The sequence below is a fragment of the Pollicipes pollicipes genome, unplaced genomic scaffold (genome assembly GCF_011947565.3).
Source record: "Pollicipes pollicipes isolate AB1234 unplaced genomic scaffold, Ppol_2.1 Scaffold_7261;HRSCAF=8764_pilon_pilon_pilon, whole genome shotgun sequence".
Lineage (NCBI taxonomy): Eukaryota > Metazoa > Arthropoda > Thecostraca > Pollicipedomorpha > Pollicipedidae > Pollicipes > Pollicipes pollicipes.
The window spans coordinates 11079930-11094522 of NW_023597054.1; the positions used below are offsets into that span (position 1 = coordinate 11079930).

General features: G+C 58.0%; 1 protein-coding gene across 1 annotated transcript; it reads left to right on the forward strand.

Moving 5' to 3' along the window:
• The first annotated feature begins 692 nt into the window (after nucleotides 1-692).
• Nucleotides 693-14098, forward strand: LOC119112984 (dual specificity testis-specific protein kinase 2-like). The gene is made up of 8 exons (XM_037237289.1): nucleotides 693-737; nucleotides 6567-6713; nucleotides 7005-7090; nucleotides 10184-10439; nucleotides 11423-11600; nucleotides 12142-12376; nucleotides 12593-12834; nucleotides 14052-14098. Exons 1-8 carry the CDS (start codon nucleotides 693-695, stop codon nucleotides 14096-14098), a joined length of 1236 nt encoding a protein of 411 aa, XP_037093184.1.
• Nucleotides 14099-14593: the final 495 nt, after the last annotated feature.

Sequence of the window (14593 nt, forward strand, 5' to 3'; positions counted from 1 at the left end):
ACAGGGGCAGCCTCACCCTGACGGGTGCAGGAACCCCTCCTCTCTGCGCGGCCGGGCGAGGCTCAGCCCACCTCCTGTACACAGGGGCACAGGGACAGCCTCACCCTGACGGGTGCAGGAACCCCTCCTCTCTGCACGGCCGGGCGAGGCTCAGCCCACCTCCTGTACACAGGGGCACAGGGGTAGCCTCACCCTGACGGGTGCAGGAACCCCTCCTCTCTGCACGGCCGGGCGAGGCCCGGCCCGTCTCCTGTACACAGGGGCACAGGGGCAGCCTCACCCTGACGGGTGCAGGAACCCCTCCTCTCTGCGCGGCCGGGCGAGGCCCGGCCCGCCTCCTGTACACAGGGGCACAGGGGCAGCCTCACCCTGACGGGTGCAGGAACCCCTCCTCTCCGCGCGGCCGGGCGAGGCTCAGCCCGCCTCCTGTACACAGGGGCACAGGGGCAGCCTCACCCTGACGGGTGCAGGAACCCCTCCTCTCTGCGCGGCCGGGCGAGGCCCGGCCCGCCTGCTGCAGGACGCCGGACGTGGTGCGCCTGTGGCCGGCTGGCTATCGGCTCTGCCGGCCGCACGTGTGCGCAACGAGAGGCTGCTCTTTCCTCCCGATAGCGGCAGACGGCGGCGGAGGCTGCGGCCCTGACGCCGCTCCCGGACCATTGGCTGACACTGTCCCGCTCTGTTGCAGGTTCATGGGCGCGTGCGTGCACGAGGGCCAGCTGCACGCGCTGACTGAGGTGAGATGGCAGCGGCCGTGGATGGCCACTATGCACATGATCGTCAAATACGCGCACGATACTTCGTGCACACAATGTGACTTTGTAAATGAATGAATGAATGAAGAATGCGAAGGTGCATGACATGTCACCATGGGAGACACGCCAGTATGACCCATTCATTACCATGCTCACTGAGCACTAAATACGCCTCTGCAGAATGGTGTGAACCAGGATGTCTTACATTTTTACCTGACCGCCTAATTCCCTTTGTTCTAAGCTCCACTCACGTATTGTCGTCAAGGCAGCTCGTGATTTTCGTGTGCTGGACGCTCGGCAGCCAGCTGACCACCTGTGGGGTGTTTAGTGTATCCAGCGGGCAGGGCCGTCCCGAAAGGAAATCTCTCAAGCGAGGACTGGCCCGGTGGACCGTTTTCTTTGCGGCAGTTGGCGGCGGTGGATATTGTGGGCTGTCATTATCCCGATACTGCCAGGGCCTTCACGCTGTGTCCAAAAGAGCTCAAGCCAATTAATTTCGGTAACCGAGATGCGGTTTCGTCACCAAAGTACCTAGATGTGGTAAGTATGGCAGGAATGTGCTCCCACTTGTCCTCGTCTGAGAGCCTTTCAGCCAGTTGCCTTTGGACCATTGTTTCCTTATCAAGTGTACACCAATGGGATAGTAAACAACAACACACTATTTGCATTGCCGCCTCAGTTCCATGCTCTACAATAAGCCCCCTGGGATAAAGATAGCATGAGGGTCGGCATGAGGGTCGGCACGAGGATCAGCATGAGGGCTGATCTGCTGTCCCGGGACGAGCGCGTCCTGCCCAAACCGAGGGCGGGGTAGCACGCGCGCTCACCTCTGGCACACGGCTCGCTGCCATGACGAGAGGTGGCCCCCCACAGCCGGACCCGACCATGTCACAGTCGCGACGTCCCACCGGGAACTATGCCCTGGATCAGGCTGTCAGCTGAGACCGGTGCTGTCCGGCCCTAACGGCCGCATTTGGCGTGGGGCTCGTTGGGAGAGCATTGTGCGAATGACTGTTGCCGTTCCGGCGCGGAAGCTTTCAATCCTCCCCGGTGTACTGACCTTCAGCCATCGACAGTTGGTTGACCTCATTAGCCCTGACATTTGCCCCTCAGCCGTATCACTGAGGTGAAATTGACGGTTATGCGGTCACAAACGGCAGTCATCAGGCGCCTCCGCACTGATCAGCTGAAGAACTTTGCGTCCAGGCGCCCAGGCAGTTTGAGAAAATGTTCTTCATTACTCTGAAGTACAGGTGTAGTGTCTCGTATAGCCAGGTGACGGGAAACTGCGCTTGGGATGCCATGGATGTGGACGGGTATCCGGCGAACTCAGTGGCTTCCCATGCAGAGCTGAATCAGCCAGAGAACGGAAATCACGAGGTGCACGCAAGGCGTGCGCAGTCTTGTGACTATCAAGCGAATGGGAGCGGAACGGTATGCTGAGACCTGATGTGATGAACACCAGCTGTCGGAGTATGGAATGAGGTATCACATGTATACTGTCGGTCAAATTACACGAGCATTCTATAAGACTAGGCAAAAAGGGGAAGTTGTAGGCAAGTATTTAAGTTCGCGAAAATACTTTAACATCAGGAAATTTGATGCGTGCAGTAACGCTTCCCCTCATCAGATAGCGCACGTATCAAATGAGGAATTTCATTGCTTAAAAAGAGGAAGAACTCCACTCCCCGTAAAATGGGAACATTGTTGGAAAGCTACAACACAGCAAGTACAATTTACTCGGTCGATGTACGCGTGTCCGGCACGTTCTGCTTGACATTTGGCCGTGATCACTGATCAGGCTCGCTGAGATTGTAGCGCAGTACCGGCGGCAACCGCCAGCCCCGCCTCTCCGTCCCCCTTAGCCAGCCACGCCTCCTGTCCCCCTCAGCCAATCCCGCCTCTCCGTCCCCCTTAGCCAGCCACGCCTCTCCGCCCCTTCAACCAGCCACGCCTTTCCGTCCCCTCAGCCAATCCCGCCTCTCCGTCCCCCTCAGCCAGCCCGCCTCTCCGTCCTCCTCAGCCAGCCCCGCATCCTGTCCCCCTCAGCCATCCCCGCCTCTCCGTCCCCCTCAACCAGTCACGCTTCTCCGTCCTCGTCACCCGACCTCGCCAATCCGTCTCCCTCAGCTGGCGACTTTGCCTCTTCGTTCCCTCAGACGGCCCCGCTCTCCGTCCCCCTCAATCGCCCACCCCACCTCTCTTCCTTCCTCAGCTGACGCCTCTTCGTGCCCCAGCCGACCCGCCTCTCCACCCCCTTCAGCCGACCCCTCATCTCCCGTCCTCCGTCGACCGCACAGGGGCGTGGCCCTGCCTCTCCGTCCCCTCAGCCGACCCCTCATCTCCCGTCCTCCGTCGACCGCACAGGGGCGTGGCCCCGCCTCACCGTCCCCTCAGCCGACCCCCCATCTCCCGTCCTCCGTCGACCGCACAGGGGCGTGGCCCTGCCTCTCCGTCCCCTGCGGCTTGCTCACACGGGCGTGGCGGTCGGCGCTTCGACGTGCCGGACAGTTTCGCCACACGGCATGGGAGAGTTCCCAGGCGACCTTCGCCGTAAGGGATTTTTTTACTGCCCGACTGCGCCTGCAGGAAGTCGCAATGCCTCGCCGGTGCCGAGCCACTAACGGCCACTTTGCAAACACGAGCTCGGGTGGAGAGGTCAAATTGACCCCCCCCCCCGAAACAATTTTCCAGAATTGCTTCCTCTCCTCGAACGGCGCGGCGTAGCCGCGCCAAATTTTGCATGGCTGTAGACAATGGAATAGCGGATCGTTTGACATAATTTTTTTATGTACCTTGTAAGGTCGCTGACCTATCGCAGGTCAAAGTCAGGCCATGGTTTCAGCGAAGGCAAATTCTAGGGAATCGTTCAATCTGATGCAACAACGGAGTGTTTGACGAAGTCATACATCTCTGAGATGCTTTCTTAGACACCACAAATATTGAATGAGCAGATTACGTTGACCTAAGGTCAGATATGAAGGTCAGACCAGGGTCAAAACCAAACTGATTTATTACTCTAGGGCTTGCTGTAGGGGGATAGTTTCTGGCACTCGTTTCGAATTTATTGACAGCAGTAACCGCATTATTCATCTTCTATTGACTTCTTAGAGGTCTGAACAGGTTATTGATCTAAGATGACCCGGGCCGACATTTTGTTTTGGGAACATACTGCCTGGCGTAAACTTTGTCACTTATTCAAATGCAAAGCTCAGAGCACTGTTGCATCATTTTAGTCACCATGACCTTCAAAAGGTCAAACAAGGTCACTGACATCAAGTGGGCTTTTGACCTTTTGGTTAGAAACAGTTGCCTAGGTTCTTGGGGGCACTTTGGAGACCAACCTGGAATTTGATCTTGTTTTACCCTATGCGACCTGAATATCACGACTTAGGAAGCTCAAATTTTGACCTAAGTGAGTTCACGTACAGGTCAAGACACTCCGTAAGTTTGGTGTCTCTAGCTTTCTTAGTTCCTGAGTTCTTAGGGGGGTCAAATTGCCCCCCCCCCCATCCGAGCGAAAGGTATCTAGCCGGCCACCCCGGCGCGTGTCAAAGCGTGGAGCCGGGGGGGGGGCGGAGGTCAGGAGTCCGTCGTCCGTCGGCACCTGTGGCTGTCAGAATGGGGAAGAGATGGGGAAAACAGGGACAATTTCCTTCCGCCAGAGAATGCGCTGAGGTTTTGATAGAGTTGGCGGCTATGCGCGAGAAGTCCTTTTTTGTCAAGGCCTTCATCAGCAACACAAAATCACCGTGTGGCTGAAGTTGTAAAAGAGTTATGCTAGGAACGTCTCATATGTATATAGGCACGCGTAGCGATGTGAGCCATTTTGTTATGCATGCAGTGAAGCAGTAATTGCTATTAACGTTATGTGGGCGTCTTTTAGCTGCCCGGCCAGGGTAAGTGAGAGCCCGTTGGCCACCGCACCGAGACGGTGACCTTCGCACGTCTGCCAGGGTCAGTGACCGCCCGCGCCAGGGTCAGTGACCGCCCGCCGGCTGTGTCGTCTGACCGTGGCCGTGCGAGTGGACCGGCACAGCTGAGCGTGCGGGCAGACGTCATGCTGTGGGGCGCCAAGGGCCAACAGATGGGCGCCAGTCGGTCCCGCTCATTAGTGACCCAGAACACACAGAACACGGGCCACATGATCGCCCTTGAAGCGGAAGGCGCGCGACGGGCGGTATTCAACCCTTCTCGGGCAATGTCGGAAACATGAGCTATGCTATATGGTGCCAGAACTCCGGGGGCTTACGCTTTTGCAGCTCCTCCCCTATTCCTGCCCGAATCGCCTCTTCTGTGAAGCCTCAGTTTGAAGCCTCGCGTGTTTGCTCGTTTAAATATATATTTGCGAGCACAGTAGTATGATTACGCATTTTGTGTACGCAAGACTTCATGATCGGGACAAAAAAGAATTGCCGATAAATCATTTACATGCATTTTACGCCCATCGCGTGAGGCATACATTCGTGCATACAGGTCCATGAAACGCCCTTGAGCACGCCGCTGGTTTAGCCCATAACTGAAGCCTGTGGCCTCTGAGCGCGGTACATATTAGGGATGCCGGAAGGGTCATGCGACGGCTGTCTATGCCATCCGACCGGGCTCGTATGCATGTGTCCGATTCGCATTGGTGCATTGGTTCACCAGCAAGGTGGCTGTACGGCACACTGCCACGAGATTCGCGGGGTCGCTCGTGGATCGCAGCGCGCGCCACCTGTCCGCAGCTGCTCCCTGCTGACACTGGACACTGGGTCCGGGCAGGACCGGACCACGTGCCCGCAACTCGTCAGCAACTGTGGCCGGCTGTCTGCCTGGCAGAGCTCAGTCGGCTGGTCTCCGATGCAAGAGGGCACTCTTGGCAGCTGCTATTTGGTCGCAGCGTAGCTTAAGTGTTTGAGCTATGAGGAATGTGTTTATTTATGGCGGCATGCTGTGATGATGGTGCCAATTAGTTGACTTATTTTATGTGATAAGATAGTTACGTTCGCCTGTGAGATTGTTGCTAAGACCTATGAATTATGCGGTTGTGTGGTGTGTTTTATTGAGCCCTGACTGTACTGTGGTGAAGAAGGGGACGCCAGCGCCGGCATCGAATCCCAGACTTGCCTCACCCGCACCGCAAACGGGTCGCCCCTCTGACGTTACCATTCGGGGCTGAGCCGATAAGTGGCGACGGGCGCGCGGGCATGCGGGCACCGGACAGCCGTGAACGGCCAAGCAGAGCTGGCGACTCCGCGCTCACCGTCTTCGTGTTGGGAAACCTCTGGCTGATTAATGGAACTATTGTCTTCAGGTTATCTGTTTCGACTGTTTCTCTGTGAATGTGCCGGTTGGATCATTGTGAATCGTATCAACACGCGAACCCGCTTGAGCGGAGACTAGCCGGGCTCTTCGTCGTTTAAAGGGATGCAGTTTTTTTCCTTCCTTCTTTCCAATCTTTCCAAAAACAGCTATATCAATCTGCTAAATGTCCAATGATGGCAACACTTCTCTGCTCCAATGTCAGTGGTAGCAGCGGTAAAAACCCTTCATGTATGACCGTCGACAGTGTGACGTTGAGCCTGCCTGTGTCGGTCGCTGAGCCCGATAACCCGACGCGTCGGCGGCCCACTGTTTTCGCGCGTCGCTGCGGTGACGATGGCGCGCGCTGGCACTCCGTCGCCGGCGGGCGGCGGCGGCGCGGTACCCGCCGGGGGGTGTCCCGCTGCGGTGACCGATGGCGCGCGCTGGCACTCCGTCGCCGGCGGGCGGTGGCGGCGCGGTACCCGCCGGGGGTGTCCCGCTGCGCTGACGGTCCGCCCCGACCGGCAGTACATCAACGGCGGCAGTCTGGAGCAGCTGGTGCAGTCGGAGGAGCCGCTCAGCTGGGAGACGCGCGCCAGCCTCGGCCTGGACATCGCGCGGGCGCTGCACTACCTGCACCGGCGCCAGGTGTTCCACCGCGACCTCACCAGCAAGGTGGGACTGACCGGCGGCCACGTGCACTGAGCACCGCTCGCCGGGATGGCGGCTCCTCAGTAGAGTGGACCGTCTGATGCACTGAGGAAACTGGGAGCGGCACAGCGTGATGTTTGGCGCTTCCTCGCCTCTGAAAAAAAGACCTGGAAAAGTCCAGTGACTAAATCCATGTACTCTTCACGCGCATTGACACCGTTAAATGTGAAGCCTTGGATCAAATTACATTCTTTCACATTTTCATTTAGAACCTTTCCGCAGCCACGAAGGTGATGGCGCTCACATGTGTTTCAGAACGTGCTGATTCGGCGGAATGACGATGGGTCGCTGTCGGGCGTGGTTGGCGACTTCGGCTTGGCCGCCAAGATACCCAACCCGCTGTGAGTGCGGTGTTGGTCGAGCCCGGCCGAGGGCCGGTCCCCTCAGGCGGACCACGATCACAGCTGCTCAGCAGCGCCGCAGTTGACCGGTCCCGCGCCCTGCATTGTCCTCCGGTTTAGTTATAGGCAGAGAGCTTTGTCCGTGATGAACTTGCGTGTATCTCCGAATATCCAGGGAGACCGACTTGTTGCGATATTTAGTCATAGGACTTCACATCTTAACGTGGCCTAACGGGTTCCAGCACAACACTGCCGGGGAGGGGGGGGGGGGGGGCAGCCCAGCATTACAAACGAGTGGTGCACGCACAAAGCGCCGACTGGCTCGTCAGCGAGGTTTCGCCTGCTGCCGCTCCTCGCGGGTCACGTTCAGACCGTCGTTTTGGTATGGTTTGACGTCAGCGGAGGGGACATGGTGATGTGCGGCCACCAATGCCGTCACGGAAAACGTGTATGGAAGACCGCGCTCCACCTTCAGTCACTATAACAAGATGTTGAAGTACAATGTGCTTTGAACCTTGATGAGTTAAAATTTCAATCACTCGTTCAAAGCAACAATCGACCTCGCCGTAAACCATACGGCATTTCTGTGAATTCGCCGCCATGACCATGCCTGATGACTGCACCAGCTGAGCAGGGCCAGGCCTATCAGAGCGTCGGACAGCTGTGACAGCTGACAGCCTGTGTGCTGTGTGTCAGGCTGACAGCAACAGCACTATGGCGCTTGATGACGTTGCCATCTAACCCCGGTTAGATTTGCGTGCGGCTCGATGTGAACAGCGTTGTCTTGGCTTTCGGCGGTTTATCTTTTCGCCCGTCTCCGTCCGGCTGTAAATCTGTAAACGTCGTCACAGTCCGAAGCCAGCGCCCCTTGCACGCTGTGTTTGCCATCGGCGTCACTGAGCCGAGGCGTTATAGGTCGGGCTATTGTGGGAGTCTGTGGCGGCGCCGACGCCAGCGCACCCGGTGAGGCCGCCAGCCGGCCGGCTCTCCAGGCGGACCGCGCCGTGCCGACGCCGGCAGCATATTTTGGCACAGCGGGTGTTTCTGGGTAGCTGTTGGCGGGTGGCTGTATGTGTGTGGTGGGGGGGGGGGGGGGGGGGGACGAGGGAAGTGAAAGGGCACGCTGGGGAGGCTCGAGCCAGTCTGGAGCGACGGGTCGCGCTCACAAATGAAATCAGCACTGAGTAGAGCCACCACTCTCAGGAAGTGGGCTGGGTTGCAGACGTTTTCTCGAGCTGCTGGGTTAAGTCGGGTCATGCACAGCGACCACACACCGTCCTCAAATGACTAATGTTGGTCGGATGAGCTCATCGGCACGCCAAAAATACTCAAAGAAATACGTGGCTATCGACGAAGGGAAGCGAAACTCCAGACCCCTTTCTTACTTTGAGTGCGTGTTTATGATAATCGAGTGGCTGATCGTTAAACGGCGATTGACTCAATGATCCAAAGAAATAACATGTTCTTGAGAGTTATTTAGATCAAGGAAGCGGTGCCTGAATCCCCAAGTTCCCCTTGCCATGTTGTGTTATCATATCCGGGTCGTCTACTCTCAAACTGCTCAACTTTATAACTGTTTTACTGTTCAACTCACGCCCGTCTTCTCGGTGCATCAGGCCGGCATGGTCCAATCATCCGGCCAGGAGGACCCCACTGTGTGCTCGACTTCACTTTAGCACTGGGCTGTGGAAAGCATAGGGTGTTTTTCTTGTGCTATCTTCCAGACTTTGGGGATCCGGGCATTGTCTGATGCGAAAGGAACAGGTCCAGTTTGCGATGTTTTGGTTGCCTGCAACGGGAGTCAATCATGGATATGTACTTACAGATAAGACGCGATTGTGCAGTCGCGTGGTGTGATTCCAAGATGTCTGTTTCGAGCAAAATTGCCATATATTCTAGACACGTTTAAAGTCGCAACATGTGCAGTTTCCGTTACCATACTTTGATGTTCATCGGTTGGAATGCGTTCGCGTGCCTATCTGTTCATCTGAAGCAAGCAATCGCCTGCGTTATGCCGCCAGTGTCGGGGAGTGCCGGTGGGCTCCATCGGCCTAGGTGACGAAAACCCGGTATTTAGAAACCGCATGAAACACCCGTAAGCTGCTTCACGTCCGCATTTTCTGACGAATTCCTGCTTTCTTTAGAAAATAGAACGCGTCGCACGTCGTCACGCCCCTTTTTATGGACCTCCGGTGACTGTACCTGCACTTGCCATGGCGTTGGCACTGGCGCTCAGGGGCCATGGCGCAACCGGGATTCGGACCTGGTCCCCCACGTGAAGGTCCGACGTGCTGACTACTAGGTCATTACGCCCCCTTGCTTAGAAATTCAAAATTCACTTCAGGACCTTATTAAGAATGGTTTGAACACGCACATTACGGACGTACGTGGTGCCGCAGCTGCTCTGTGCGTACGTCTGTAGCCAGAACTATCGACGCGAGCTTTGCAAACACCGTTTCTCGTGGCGTGTTTTGATTTTGTGTGCAAGATGTTGGCCCCGCATTTAGTTACGACACTAGGCGTCTGCCGCCGGCGTTTTTGGTGCTCGCCCAACTCCGCCGTTCCCGCCTGGCCCGCCACACGGCAACAGCGCCGACACTGCAGAGCTCGTGCCAACGGCAGAGGCCGCCCTCGGTGTTCGCCAGACTGCCCTGATCGACCGCATCGCATCATTACGTGACTTCAATAAAAACACTTAATTGCTTTTATTTAGGTTTCCTTGACTTGTTAGCTGGATCAGACCTGGAGATCAACAGATTGGCCGACTTTCTGAAGGAAGGAAGCGGAGATGCCAGGAATTCGTCATCACGTGCCGTTTTCCATGGGAATAAGTTATGCGCAGGGTCGGCTAAATCTCCTTCTAAAGTCAGCATGATCTTGTTCCCCATGATCGATTAGTATATGTCCTGTACTCTTCATTAGTGACTTAATGTATAGGAGTCGGGATTTACTGAGTCCAAGAAGACTTGAGACCAGGCGGGTCCCACAGGAGTCCAGGAGAAATCTGGACGGATGCTCGACGACACTGTTGACCGCCACAGAGCCCCCCCCCCCCCGCCCCTCTCCTGACCGGCTGTGCCGCTCGACCGGCAGACTGCCCAGCCCTCTCAGCACGGTCGGCTCTTTCTGGTGGATGGCACCCGAGTGCATCACCAACCGGCCGTACAACCAGCGGGCGGACGTGTTCAGCTTCGGCGTCATCCTGCTGGAGATGATGGCACGCGTCTCGGCCGACCCGGACGTGCTGCAGCGCACGCCGTCCTTCGGCATCGATTACCTGGCGTTCGTGTCGCTCTGCCCGGCCGACTGCCAGCTGGAGCTGCTGCTGATCGCCTTCAGCTGCTGTGTGGTGAGCACCTCCGCGGAGCGAGCGGCACGCCGCGGCACCTCCGGCTTCGCTGCATCGAAGGGTCAGTGGTGCCGTCAGGTGCTGCTGCGGATCTCGCCTTATTACTGGACTTGACCGTAACGGAAGAGGGTGTGGAGGTAAGCGCACTGCAGCCTCCTGCCGCGTGCGGTAGTTTTCCTGAATGGTCTCACGTCGCAGCTGAGTTTCCTTAATAACAGAGCGGGCCATGGAAATGTTCGTGCGTCGATGCAGCCAGCTGCTGGTCTCGTGCCGCATAGCGAAGCTGACGTAGGTGCTGGCTCACGGACGGAAATGCGTGAACGTGATCGGTAGTTTCGTCTGTATGATCTGGTTGAATCGTTGAGCGCCCGCTCCGTTATGATATAGCCGGGAACATTTTATCCGAAACGTTCGCTGTGATGTTCAGGCCGTGGTGGATATCACGGACACATTGAGAAACAAGCATCGGTGCGTTTTGCTTGACGCCTCGGCCTCGGCCGTTTGCATTTTTCATGTAGTCGCTGAATTTTATCAGTGATGATCCATGGGTCCTGGAGTGTTTGCGTCAGTTGGCGAAACTGCGGGGCGTTTATCGTGGCTGCAGTAAAGGTCGCTGTTCGCCCGCCGAGACGGGCCGAATGTAACACCACCGGTACTTGACGGCCCACGTGCAACCACACCCACACTGTCACCGCTTTATCCGCGCAGATGGATAACATGCCACGAATCAGTGTACTTTGACAGTGTGCGGTGGCCTCCGTCACGCGCTTGGCATCACTGAAAGCTTGTGTACTGAGGGCAACGGTTTTCCGTGCGCGTTCCGGGTTGTGCTATGTTTCTGTGAGACCTCTTACAACAGACCAGGCGTGCCAACAATTGAGCAGACCAGGCGTACTTAACTGGCACCGACTTAACACAGACTTAACAGGCGTACTTAACTGGCACCGCACGCCCGACCGTTGACGGTCGGCTGTCCGCCGCAGCATGAGGCAGCCAGCCGGCCGTCGTTTGGCGAGCTGGTGCGCCGGCTGGAGGCGGTGCTCAGCGGGCTGCGCGCGGAGCTGAGGCGGGCTGTCTCCCCCACGCCGCGGCTGGCGCACGCCGAGGAGAGACACCAGCGTACGTGCCGCCGCACCTCCCGACCCAGATGCCCGGCCGTGGGTAATGAGTCCAACTGGCTCGGGCGAGCCTGCGCTCTAACGCTGGCCGGGTCTGTTTTGCTGGGTGTTGGCTATTGCGTTGGGATCGAATTAGCTGAACTGACTGACGCTCTCCTGGTGTTCTTGTGCTTATTTTAAGCAAGATGATATGTGAGTGCCTGTCATTTTCATAACATGTTTTGGGTGCTGCAACGCCACCGATTTTTAAAAAGCTGAGCATAATTATTTTTCTACGCTACAACTTTATGCTTTTAGTGCTCCTGTGATGCTCTGAGGAAAAGTGCTCTTTGGTACGGATGCTCTCCACCACAGCCTTTTATCGCGTTGCTGCGGTGAAAATATCTTGCTTTGACGTAAGCAGCTTAAGGGATGATTGTAAAACGCTTCAGTCGGGCTGAAAAGGCTGAAGCTGACCTCAGTTCCGTTACGTTTCACCGTCCTTGCCTTGCTTTGATGAAAGTGCCATCTGTTGACGAAAATGTCAACCAGCGTCACAACCCTGGTGGCGCCACCACTGACGGTTCTCCCTCTCCCCGCCGCAGACCACCGTCGTTCCCTCTCGGACGATAACCAGCTGGCGCTCGCCGACGCGTGCTCACCGAGCGACAAGGCGCGCGTCCACCGGCGCCACTCGCACTGCCGCGAGACGCGGCCGCGGCCGGCGCTGCGCTCGCCGCGGGACGTGGCCGAGTACATGGCGGCTCGGGACCCCGCCTACAAGCCGGGCGACACCGCCAACCCGTTTAACGCGCTCAAGCAGTACCGCGACGGCCGAAAGCTGGTCGAATCCCAGACGGAGCTGTTCAGCTCGTGCTTTGAGTTGCCGTCGCCGCGCGGCGGCGTGCCAGTGGCCCCGCTCGCTCGCACGCCGGCGCGCGCCACTTGCCTCAGTCTGCCGACCAGCCCGGAGTGCCGGCGGCGCCGCGCGCGGCCGGCCGGCGCGGCGGCCGCCCCGCTGCGGCGCCTTGGCTCCTGCGAGTCGGGCTTCTACAGCGTGGGTGAGCCCGAGCCAGCCGAGCTGTCGCCGGGCTCGTGCCGCTCGGAGCAGAGCCAGGAAGAGCTGGCGCGCTGGCGGGCGCCGCTGGCACACCGCTCGTCCTCCGTGTACACCGACTCGTCGGACGACATCAGCAGCCTGGGCTGCGAGGCCGAGGAGCGCGGCCGGCCCGACCGCGGCGGCGGCGACACGGACATCCGCCAGATCGTCGAGTACTTCGAGCGGAGCGGCGGCGGTCGTGCCCAGCGCCAGGGCCTCGGCTGCCGGCAGCGGGCGCTCGAACTGCTGGGCGTCGAGTGGGCGCGCCAGCGGCTCGAGCGGGCCGAGCGAGCGCCCGTGCCGGCCCGACTGGTGGCCGACTGCCGGCGGCTGTTCGACCGGCGGCCGGACGGCGGCGGTCCGGCGCCGGCCCGACACCGAGTACCCATCTCGCGCGGCTCTGTGCGCGACAAGCTGACCGTGTTTGAGAACCGCGGGTAGCGGCCGCTGGCTGCGTTGGCGCGGGCAGAGTACAAACGGGTGGCGATGAGGGCCGGGTGGACGTTCGGTGGTATCCTGAGCACCTCACGTTCACTCACACAAGGGACAGGCGCTGTCGCTGCTGCTGCTGGTGAGGGCCTCATCGAAGCTGATGGGGACAAACGCCGAGACTGGCTTCACTGATGCGCGGCAACTGCGTGCGAACGCTGCGTGCCTGTCGCCTAGAAAGCCGAGTACCTGTCCATTGGCTCCGCCGTGTCTCGAGAGCAAGGTGCGGTCGACGGACGTTGTCCGGTGCGAGACACAGCACGACGCGCGCTGTCTAGTCAAATATTTGCCAAGCTGTCGACTTCTGTCAAGTGTCAACGTCATCACGTTCGTGTTGGTCGGTTTTTGGTACTAACGATTCGACGACCGCAGATCCCAGAAAGCTGGCGAACTGCAGAAATGGTCTTAGACGGCCCGCTATCCACGTTGAGGTGATCCTAAGCTGGCGAGCTTTCATGTTCCATATTTGGTGCTGCGACATCACGCAGAGCACTGCCAAGTCATCGTCATTCTGCCGGTCTTTCACAGAAGTGCCCAGCCTCCCTTTCTTCGTCGATTCGTGTGATCTTGTGTTCGAGCCATTGGGCCGTGCCAGATATATCCAGTCTTCCACGTCATTGCGCGTTTTGTGCAGAGCGTCGCATGTTCCTGGCACCCACCGTCCAGACGCGTCCCAGCGCCCCCGTGCAGTTCAGGCGGCTGGTTTGAACACTCCCACATCCGCCGAAATGGTGGTATAGGGTGGCAGGGCTGTCTGCTCCTCAGTCTTGCCGTGGAGCAGACGTTTGCTCGCAAACGCACGTGGTTCCATCCTGTGATATCTCTCGGCGCAGTGGCCCTCTCGTTCGGCATGGGCTCGCGTTTTGGCGCGCTCTCGCGCGGTTTTAGACACGCCCCCGACACACTGTGCGCTGATTGGCCGTGTAGGCGCGTGCGTCTACTCTACGGCGCGGTACCTGCTGTTCGGCCCTTAGAGCTTTAGGGCTGATGAGGTGGTACCGCTGTGTCATGTGCCGTTGTGGTGAAAACTCACGATATGTAACTTCAATTAACTGAATAAAGATACCGGGAAGATGAGCCAATTTCTCCCAGACAGAACCCCTCCAGGTGGTACTCTGCGTGACTAGCCCCGGTCGTCAGGCGTCATTTGATCGCCACTTTCAAAATGCAGTGAGTCCAGGCCGGTCCAAGCGCGAGCTCGAGAGCAGCGTGGCTGCGTAGTACGGTGATTTATCAATGCACGCAATCAATCTGAGTGGTCGATAGCTTCGCACCACACTCACCCGGGGTCGGCCTGCTCAGTGGTGATCATATAAGTTACAAAGCACGCCTGTAACAGCCATGGCCAGTTTTTCAACATGTTTTTGGCAGTCAATCCGTGTTATGAGTCTGATGCAACTCGATGTTGGACTGCGCTCTATCTATTATGCCTTTTAGAGGTGGTCCTCTACGTTTGGTCGCACACATCG

Bases quoted from the DNA above. Each gene is read 5' to 3' on its own strand.
- LOC119112984 (XM_037237289.1), top strand. From the start codon at position 693: ATGGGCGCGTGCGTGCACGAGGGCCAGCTGCACGCGCTGACTGAG. The intron at 11,601-12,141 runs GTAATGAGTCCA...TCCCCGCCGCAG, and splicing joins ACCCAGATGCCCGGCCGTGG to ACCACCGTCGTTCCCTCTCG. The intron at 12,377-12,592 runs GCTGGTCGAATC...GGGCTTCTACAG, and splicing joins CAGTACCGCGACGGCCGAAA to CGTGGGTGAGCCCGAGCCAG.